At 41.4% G+C, this 10,488-nt stretch overlaps 1 protein-coding gene across 1 annotated transcript; it reads left to right on the top strand.

The window, feature by feature from the left end:
• Positions 1-3,835: 3,835 nt before the first annotated feature.
• On the top strand, positions 3,836-9,607 carry LOC125409780 (acrosomal protein SP-10). The gene is made up of 4 exons (XM_048448944.3): positions 3,836-3,992; positions 4,967-5,440; positions 7,181-7,300; positions 9,281-9,607. Exons 1-4 carry the CDS (start codon positions 3,944-3,946, stop codon positions 9,403-9,405), a joined length of 768 nt encoding a protein of 255 aa, XP_048304901.3. The 5' UTR covers positions 3,836-3,943; the 3' UTR covers positions 9,406-9,607.
• Positions 9,608-10,488: the final 881 nt, after the last annotated feature.

The following is a 10,488-nucleotide window of genomic DNA, read 5'->3' as shown; positions in this document are numbered from 1 at the left end:
TTGGCTCTCATTCCTTTCATGTGTCACACCGTAGAGCTGGGGAGCTTGAAGCTCAGTAGGTACGCCCCTTGCTAGCATGCTCAAGGCTCTGGGCTTTCACCTCAAGGCCAGAAAAAAATAATAAATGTAGCTTCGAAACACTAATAACTATATATCCAGTCTGCTCTTCCCATCCTAAGGTTGATAACATATGATGTCTGGAGAGGCTTCCCCAAGAGAAAAGTGAGCTTGAGGTCTTCTTGGGCTATATAATCAGACAGTGTCTCAAAAATACTGAAAAACGAAAACACGATAAAAATGAATTATAGCTAACCCACAACACAGGGCAAATCAAGTATCAATATCTATTCATTCCTTCACATGCCCATCTGTGCAAATAATAGTGAGCATACATTTATCTGTTTCTCCTTCAAGAGTAGTACAAGTGCAAGTTGATCTGTTTCCAGTCGGATCAACCAGTGGGAAGCAGTAGCAGCCTCACTTTCAACTACAAAGTACTCTTTGGTTTCTTGTTTTTTGAAACAGGGTTTCTCTGTGTAACATGATGTTACTTATTCAATTCTGAGGCTTCTAGCACATGCCCAACCAATGTCTGATCAATTTCGTCATTACTTTGTGCTAGAAGATCCATATGGGAAGGGATGATTTCTATTTCTGGTTACTTGTAGTTGAATAAATAAAGTTAATTCTGAATCATCTGGAATAAACTTAGCTGTTTCAGTATATAAAAGGACGTTTTCTTCATATTGAGAGTCGGAAACCATATTAAGAGGTTCTAGAAAATCTAATAATACCATGAACAGTAGTATATAACTCTGGCTTCTGAACAGAATCATAAGGGCTTTGAGCCATTTTACTTAAATTTCCTGACTTATAACCTGACTTTCCTGATTTGTTTGCATCAGTATAGAATGTATGGGCTCCAGATATTGGTTTTCCCCAAACAAAATTACAGGTATTAAAACACCTGGTACAGAAGTAGCTAAATGTTCAACATATTGAAGAATTGACAAGTCCTTGGAATTGTCCTATATAGTGTCACTAAAAAGAAACCTGGAAAATAGAGACTAGTGACAGATCTAAGAGTTATTAATAAGGTATCCAGCCAATGGGCTCTTTACAGCCTGGATCTAATTAGTTCTCTTTATAAACTGAAGTCTCTTGCTTTGGGGATATTTGTTATTAATCTCTCCCAAAAAATTACTGCAAGCTCTTTGCCAAGGTCCTGTTCCAATCCAGGAACTCACTTTATAGACCAGGCTGGCCTCAATCTCATAGAGATCTGCCTGCCTCTCCCTCCCAAGCATTGGGACTAAAGGTGTGTCCCGCCACACCTGGCTGGCAAAACACTCTTACACATAAGTAAATTTTAGTTTTGTAAACACTTTTGGAAACAGCAATAAATTAAAAAAAAATGTTCTGAGGAGAAAAAAAGCTATTGTTCTCAAGGGGAAAGGAGAAAAATGGGAATGTGAGCATGGTGTTGTGACAAAAGAGGGAAACTACAAACTATCACTACAGAAAAAAAATAGCTGACCTTTTTCATCCATTTAGAGGCTTTAGAAACTAGAACATCAGCCTGTCTGTATGAAATGGGGCTGGTCATGGAAAAAGTCAGGAACTGCACCACCTCTGGATGTCTAAGTTTCACCACAATGTGTCTTCCCTTCTATGCGGTGTGCCTACATGCTCAGAGGTTTGGTTTTATTTTTATTTATTTATGTATTTATTTATTTATTTATTAAAAATTTCCTCCTCCTCCCCACCTCCCATTTCCCTCCCACTCTCCCCATTTCCCCTCCCCCTCTCTCTCTAGTCCTAAGAGCAGTCAGGGTTCCCTGCCCCGTGGGAAGTCCAAGGTACTCGCTCCTCCATCCAGGTCTAGGAAGGTGAGCATCCAAGCAAACCAGACTCCCACAAAGCCAGTCCATGCAGTAGAATCAAAACCCAGCGCCATTGTCCTTGGCTTCTCAGTCAGCCCTCATTGACAGCCACGTTCAGAGAGTCCAGTTTGATCACATGCTCCATCACTCCCCGTCTAGCTGGCCTTGGTGAGCTCCCATTAGATCAGTCCTACCATCTCAGTGGGTGGACACACCCCTCGCAGTTCTGACTTCCTTGCTCATGTTCTCCCCCCTTCTGGTCCTCATTTGGACCTTGGGGGCTCAGTCCAGTGCTCCAATGTGGGTCTCTGTCTCTATCTCCATCCATCGCCAGATGAAGGTTCTGTTTGATTGCAATCAAAAAGCAATCAAACAGACGTTTGGTTTTAAAGCACCAGCCTGCTAGGCACAGGGAGAAAGTGTGAAAGGTGGAGGTTAGGGAAAAGCAATCTGAAGGACACTGACTTTGGTGCTGTGGAGATGACCTTAAGAGGCAGGAAAGGGACAAGTAAAGATGTTCTAGAAGATTCTGATAACTACCAAAGAGCAGGTGCTGGCAATCATAAACTGGTGGGTAGTCCTAATGGCACCTTTCACTAATTTCTACAGTTTCTATCAATAAAAGTAGCATATTCTCCCATGAAGTAATGGAGCTACTGATACGTTCTTTCACACCTTTCTCTAAAGGAATCTGGTCTGAAGCACAAAAATCCTAATTTGGACTTCCAACTCAAGCAAGGTAAGGCATATTAAGCCTAAACTAGCACTTAGCTGAACCCTCCACAGCTCATTACTTCTGGAGAGTTGGAACAAAAACAGATGATGGGATAGAGCATGCCTCCTTGATTTACCTTCGAAATGGTTTGACCCCAGAATGACCATTTTCTTCAGATGATCCAGGTTATAAACTATCTAGTTCTCTGTAGATTCTCCTCTATGAAGCAGAGGAAGATCCAGACAGGCTAAGGCATTCATTGTTTCTCTCAAAATCTATTATACACCTAGTATGTAACAAACATGCTGCCGGGTACTAAGACTACACTGTTAAAGGTCCTTGCTTTCAGAGGGCTTACAGTCCAATGTGGGAAAGAAACAATTATAGCAGAAATGGATCTAATTTTAGGCCCAGCATTCAGTGGTACATGGAACAAAGTGGATCCAAAAAGTGGGACAGGGAAGGGCATGGGATGGTGGCTAGAGGATCTCTGCCACCAAGAGTTGTAGTTTTATAGCAAATCTACGTCTCTCCACTTCTATTCAGCTTGACTAGCTCCTAGATAAAGGCACAGGTCGAGGTACCACTCTTAAGCATCCCCTGATCATTATACTCTTCTGTGTAAGTTCTTACTATTTGAATTGCCCGCGTGATTCCTATAAATCATGCCTTTACAAGTACATGTGCAAAGACTATTCTCAGACGTGCATGATATCACAGAAAATTTACAAAGGAAAGTTGGGGAATGTAGACTTTAGAAGCTGGAAATCACTATTATCCCTAAACTGAAGTAGGAAGAGCAAAAATGTGTCACTATGACCTAGTCAAAGTTGGGGTCATGGGAGAAAGGACGTCCAAGAAGACCTCTGACTTGGAAACATTTAGCCTATGGCACTGTACTCAACTAATCTTAGTAGAGATCAGTCTTCCAGAGTATAGCCCAGAGCCCTGAAATGTTTACTTAGACAAAGGGAAATTAACCAGGTCACTACAGTACACAACTGACAACCCTCTTAAAGGAAAAAAAAAAAAGGTACTAACTTTTAAACTTTTCAAAGAGAACGTGTGTATTCCGGTAACTTTTTTTTTTGTTTTTGATGCTACCCCTAACACCATTCTACACAGAGAAAATACTCATTGCCCTTCCTGCACTAGTAGCATCACCATGGTTACCTGCCAGCCTCCCTCAACATTAACATAAGTCACACCCATTGTGAGGACATGTAGGTTGTTTCTTCAATTCTAGAATTTCCAGAGGTTCTGATTCAACATTGGGAGTGTCTGTTCAGTTTCTTCTGAGCTCTTGAGTGTGTCACACTAAAGAGTTCTCTTTTCCTCAATCAAAATGAAGAAATTAATCCTCCTGAGTCTTTATCTGCTTGGATTTGCCAGAGGTAAGAGTTCTTTTTAAACACAAATCCTGGGGGGATAGCGGAGGGGGCTTTTTTTTTTTTCAAGAAAGAGTAGTCTTAGTTACCCAAATCAACCTGACTTGGAATCAAGAGTTAACTAAGTAAGAGCAGTTCTGAGGACTCCTACAACAACTGATCTCTCCTAGTTACGGATGTACAGGTAAACTGGCCACTGGCCTAACATGCTTCTGCCTCCTTCAGCATTGATGACTGGTGAGATGGTACTTTACCAGTATAACTCAAATCTCATCTGGTAATCTTTGTAGATTAACTTTGTGCTTATACCTTCTAATTTAAAGTTTACCCTACCCAAAGTCTAAAGTTTTCTGCTGTTGAGTGAAACTCTTGCGTCCTATCACGAGCACCAGAAAAGGACCTAACCTCAATTTAGGATGGAACTACTCGGTACTGAAAGCTCCCAGTGCCAGGCAGTTGTGGCACCTCTAACTCCAGCACTCGAGAAGAGGAAGCAAGAAAATTTCTGCAGCCAGGATCTCACACCCAGACCCTGTTGTGGAGTAAACGGACTATTTGCCTTCTCTCTCCCTCCGTTTCTAGTCTCCTTGTCTTTCAGCATAGAGGAACCGGAGGAAGGGTTGGTGGCTGACTACTGAGGACATGAGGGAGGCTGATTTCTGATTCAGGTTGTTAGGTAGCAACATACATTTCCCTTCTGTGCTGTTCATGCTTAGGTGAGAGAATCCCACAGGTACTTCTTGTGTCTTTAAGTCTCAGAAGTGGTCTCCAAACTTTTATTTAAACCCTTTTGTCTTTCCTGGGTTAAGGAAAGACAAAAGGGTTTAAATAAAAGTTTGATGGTTTGCCCCAACATCTAAACTATCTTTAAGCGTCTCCTCTAGACTCGCCAGAAAACCTCCCTGTCGTCTGGCTCCACGGGATATCAGTCTTGAGCCCGCTCTCTCACCTGCACCGCTCTGCTCTCTTCTCTCTCCTAGGAGCACCACCAGGTCAGCCTGATGAGCTTTTTGACTCTGCAGACAGTCAAGCTTCTGTGCAGCAACTTTCAAGTGAGTATTTCTCACTCGCAAACCCGTCAGATGCCGAAGCTCTCTATGAAACCCCCACAGGTGAGAAAACTCTGATCGATCATAGTTCAGGCGAACATGAGTCAAGTGAGCATTCTACAGGCGAACACGCTTCAGGTGAGCACAGTTCGGGAGAACAGTCCTCGGAACATATCTCAGGGGAGCACATGTCAAGTGAGCATAATACAGGCGAGCACACTTCGGGCGAGCACACTTCCGGCGAAACTTCAGAACAGTCGGGTGAACAGGCTTCAGAAGTGTCTTCAGCCGAACAAGTTTCTGGAGAAAAGACGGAAGAGGTGGGGGAACAGGCTGCTAGCGAGGCAACTTCAGGTGAAAAGAACGAGCAGGGTATGAGCACATCATTTCCAAGCACATCTTCCGGTGAGTCACAACGGGACGGTATTCGTCTTTCTTTGACTAAACCTGGGTTACATAGTTCAACAAAAGCCTAGGCAACTGATCCACACCATCTCCAATAGGGAAGAAAGAGAGGTGGTGAGGGGGAACATGTAAGGAACTCAGTTTTGGAGAAGCAGTGTAAAAGAATCATTAATATGTCACAAACGGCTCTGCCAAAGACTCTGCTTCTTCACAGTATCAGGGAGCGTTCTCCAGGTTCCATGAGGTCTTAAATGTAACACAACTTGGAAAACCTTTTTTTAAATAATAAAAAATAAAATTAAAAAAATTAAAAAAGATTTATTTATTAAGTATACAGTGTTGTGCCTGCAGGCCAGAAGAGGGCATCAGATCTTATTACAGATGGTTGTGAGCCACCATGTGGTTGTTGGGAATTGAACTCAGGACCTCTGGAAGAACAGCCAGGGCTCCAACCCCTAGAGAACTTTTAAGAAAAATATCACCAATATAAAATGCTCTCCAACCCCATAGTTCATAAGAACTTATGAAGGATCAGCAAGATGGCTCAGTGGTGACACCTATGACCAAGTTTGACAATCTGAGCTCAATCAATAGCCAAGGCCCACATTATGGAAAACTGATTCCCAATTGTCATCCGACCTCCATATATCCACCATACACAGTAGAAACATAAGAAAAATCTAAAGTTTGATGTCTCAAATTACTATCTGATACGAATATTTCATTTCGCCCAATTATGTTAATTACTCTAAAATTTTAGATGAGTAAAGTACGGTGAAACTATTATGCCAATGTCATTCACATTTCTAGAAAGTAAGTTTAGCCTTAGGTCTGCTTAAAGCTCCTGCTCTTTCGTTGCTCTGCTTCGTTATGCTTTTTGCTAGGGACTTAGCACTAAAGGTGCTAAGGACACAGAGCATTTCAGAATGTTGTCACTGACCAAGATAAGTCTGAAAATAGAAACTGTGCCCGATGGTTCACATCTGTCATTTCAGTACTTTTGAGGTTGAGGTCAGACTGGGCTAAATACTCAAACCCTGTCTCAAACACACACACAAAAGGAAGGAAGGGAGGGAGGGAGGAAGGAAGGAGGAGAGAAGTAAGGAGGGGGAAGGAAGGAGGGAAGGGAGGGAGGGGAAGAAATTGCCCGACAGGGCTGGCAACATTCTAGCATTCTAGTATTGCTTACTTACTAGTTAAATTGGCTGCAAGTGTGTTTGTCTTGGGATGCAGGAGAGTATGACAAACATTCAGTTACTTTGTTTTCTTTTATGAAGTTAAACATGCTAAAAAAGCATTATAATTCAAGAAGCCAATAAATTCAAGAAGCCAATGCAATGGGATTATAGACTAAAGTAAAAGTCACTCAGATAAATTTAGTATTCATCAGTAACAAAGGTTACAAAGTAAGAGAAAAGGTTATAAAGTAAAAGTATTTCTTCTTACTCAGAAAGGGATCGTGGTGGTAGTCCACACTTGTAATTCCATCACTGGGCAATTTAGCAAAATTTTGTCTCCAATAACCAAAAGGAGGGTGCGGAGTTAATAGGGGGAGAGAGATGGGGGGGGGTCATATAGCTCAGTGGCAGAGCACTTTTATGAGGCAAGAGAGATTCAATCCCCAGTACTGCCCAAAAGAACTAAGAAGTATGTTTACTTTTTGCAACCCCCACTCCCTGTATGTGTGATTCAACTAAGTGGTCTGTTGGGAAATTTCATCGTGTTATTTTCAAATTTCAGGTGTAGCAATAAATTGCCACACATGTTCCTATATGAACGATGATGGAAAATGTCTTCGTGGAGAAGGAGTATGCACCACGCAAAATTCCCAGCAGTGCATGTTAAAGAAGGTCTTTGAAGGTAGGAGGAACTACCTGGGATAAAACTACCAGAGAGCACATCAATCATCTTTTAAATAAAAATGGTGGCAAGGGGGGGGGGGGGGCACGACAATAGGGATCAATGAACTTGAGAATTCAGAAGATTTCATTCCTTCAAGGACTGAGCAGAATTCTAGGTACTGACGAGTCTAAGACTCTTAAGGGAGGAAAAAGAAAAAAAGGGAAACTGAGAAAAGGCTTTCTTCAGAATAAAGAAACCTTTAAGTTTTTCCTTAAGCTACTTTTATACTGACTACAGACAGAACTGTTTGGTTTGTTCCTGACTATATATTCCCAGGAGACAGCACAATGTAGACACTAAATAAACTAATCAACACCTGTCTACAGACCAGTGTGCACAGGCTAACAAAACTGAGTGTATATTCTCACATCTCTCAAACCTTATACGTAGGATTCATTTCCAAAACAAGGTATCTTGGTTACTTCCATTCCATGAACCGTACTGCCTGGCTCTGGTTTGTCCAACCCATTGATAGAAATAGTCTCCCCATATTTCTCTAATTGTACAGTTAACCATCACTGAATAAGCATCAGCTCCACAGACCACAAGCCTTTCAGAAGGATGCATCAAATATGAAGTGTACAGAAAGAGTGTGGTCTTAACATAAGAAATATTACAGAGGAAAGTGGCAAGGTGATATGTGTTTTTTCTCAGTATTTGAGAGACTAAGGTAGGAGAATTAAGTTCAAAAGACCAGCCTGGGCTACATAGCAAAACCATGTCTAAAGAAATGAAAGGGGGCAAAGCACAGAGTGCTGGAAGGTAAAGGAAAACAGGCAAGTCTAGAGAGGAGAGGATCTTTAAAAAAAACAAACAAAACAAAACAAAAAACATGTAAAATCTACTAACCAGTTTTGGCTACCCATTAGAATCACCTGAGCAGCTTTTAAACGCCTAATGCTCAGAACCCACAAGATGGCTCAGTAAGTAAAGGTGCTTGCCCACTAAGCCTACTTAGGACCTGAATTATATCACAGCAACCCACATGGCAGGAGACCAACTCTTATAAGTTGTCTTCTGAACTTCATAAGCACATGGCCACACACACACACACACACGATATGTTAACAATACTAAATAAAAATTTTAGTGTTCACCTTGTACCAATGAAATGCCAGAAATGAAGAGAACTACTGATTGGGTCATTCAGCAGAGACAAGCTAAAAACGAACAAAGTCAAATCAGGAATACAGGATGTAGGCAGGAAACACAGCAGTTCTTTTGGGTTTGGCAAGTAAAGAAGTGGAAGAAAATAAATTAAGAAATGTTGATTGGCCAAAGCAAAATTATCCAAGACTCTCAAAGGCCAAGTAAGGTTAATCAGAAAAGCAATAGGTACAGGGAGGATGGCAGAGTTCCATTTGGGACAGGTAAATTTAGCTGTATTATCTGCATGGAGATGATCATGACTTAAGTGGAAAGAGGATTTGACTTGAGTCAGTAGAGGTAACTGGACTCAGAAAATAGAAGACAGAAAATTAGGGGAAACCTTGCCAGAGGAAGGTCAAGAAAGGAGTATCAAGTTCATGCAGAAATGGTAGGGGGGGGGGTGGGAGAAGGGCATGGGAAATGGCTACAGAATTTTTCTACTGCATCTTTGGGAGAAAAGTTTAAATTCTGAGTACCTGGGGTTCGGATGTAAATGAGAAAGACGTTGAGGCTAGCCAGCTCGCTAGAGGTTTGTAGGGGGAGGATAATGGCAGCACAGTAGCACGGTCAAGAGAAAATAAGGAGCTTGGTAAAACTTTACAATGAGAGGAAGAGAATAAAGATAAAAACAAGAGGAATGGGCAGCCGATAAAACAGACAAAAAGAAGGGAACAGGCAGCTATACACACATAAGTCCTAGTATTATGTGTGGGAACCCAGGACAGTGGATAAAGGATAAGGTTGGGAGAAAACAGCTTTCTGTTAATGCCAGGCTGATTCTTCTTTCAGGTGGAAAACTGCAGTTCATGGTTCAAGGGTGTGAGAACATGTGCCCATCTATGAACCTCTTCTCTCACGGAACAAGAATGCAAATTATGTGCTGTCGGAATGAACCTCTCTGCAACAAGACCTAGAAGCCTGCGCCCCCCACTTCTTGCTCTGACTCAGGCAGCTTCACTCCACTATACTTGGCTCAACTAATATTCATCTTCAACGAATCACATCTGTCTCTGCCTGATCAGACAAGAAGCTCGACCCATTGCCTATATCCTCTGCCTTCCCTGCTCCCCTACTTCCCCAGATTCTCTTTTGCAATAAAGTCCTATTGTTAAAGAACACAGACTTCAGATAGTTTTCCATCTGTCTAGTTGCAAAGTTGTTTCCATGACCAAATTAAGTCAATGTTTTGCACAATCATTTATGGAAGCTGAAAAGGTCTCCTGGGTTAGATACAACAGGGACGTACAAAATCCACATTAATCTTATGAGGATCATAAGCAATATGTAGGTCTGTCCCCTAAACCCTTCCATTTGTAATACACACAACTCAGTATTTTTGTTTATGAGCCTTTCAGTCTTCAATGGTCCACTATTAACGTAACAGGAACCAAATACTCCTTTTCATTTAAGCAATCCATCATACTTTAACCATTTTTAGAGGATCATCTACTCAGTCATAGCGAGCAGGTGAACAACAAACAGGTGGAAAACATATCAAGGTGTTTTCACATGTATGGTTGCTCCTTACTCTCAGGAAAGAGCCAGAGGGTAAAGTTAGGAAAGAGCATCATCATCCTTACTCTACAAATAAGGAAATATGACATATACGGTTTATTATTTATTTAGACGCCACATTATTACAAATTGACTAAAGGGTACAGACTTAGCGAGACCCACAGGTGGATCCCAAAACCAAATATGAATGACCTCAAAGTAAGTCTTTACATTAGACATCATAGAGCCAGGGCAGTTTTCCAAAAAAGTCCTCTCTTCTCTTCACACATCCATCTCCGTTTATCCATCACTTCCACGTTTAAAGGCTCTTAATGTACATTGCAAAGCAACAGACTTTAATTTCAATAAAATAATTTACCACTTTTTCAATATTAAAACTTTTTGGTATCATGATTTTTTTTTTAATTATCTTACTCCAGTTCAGGCCAGTTTAAACTTTACTGTGTAGTTAAAGGCTGGTCTCAAATTTGCAGCAATTCTGG

This window comes from Myodes glareolus, chromosome 4, assembly GCF_982192425.1.
Source record: "Myodes glareolus chromosome 4, mMyoGla1.1, whole genome shotgun sequence".
NCBI classification, from domain to species: domain Eukaryota; kingdom Metazoa; phylum Chordata; class Mammalia; order Rodentia; family Cricetidae; genus Myodes; species Myodes glareolus.
Note: the sequence above shows the minus strand (reverse complement) of the source record. Positions and strands in the feature narration are given on the sequence as shown.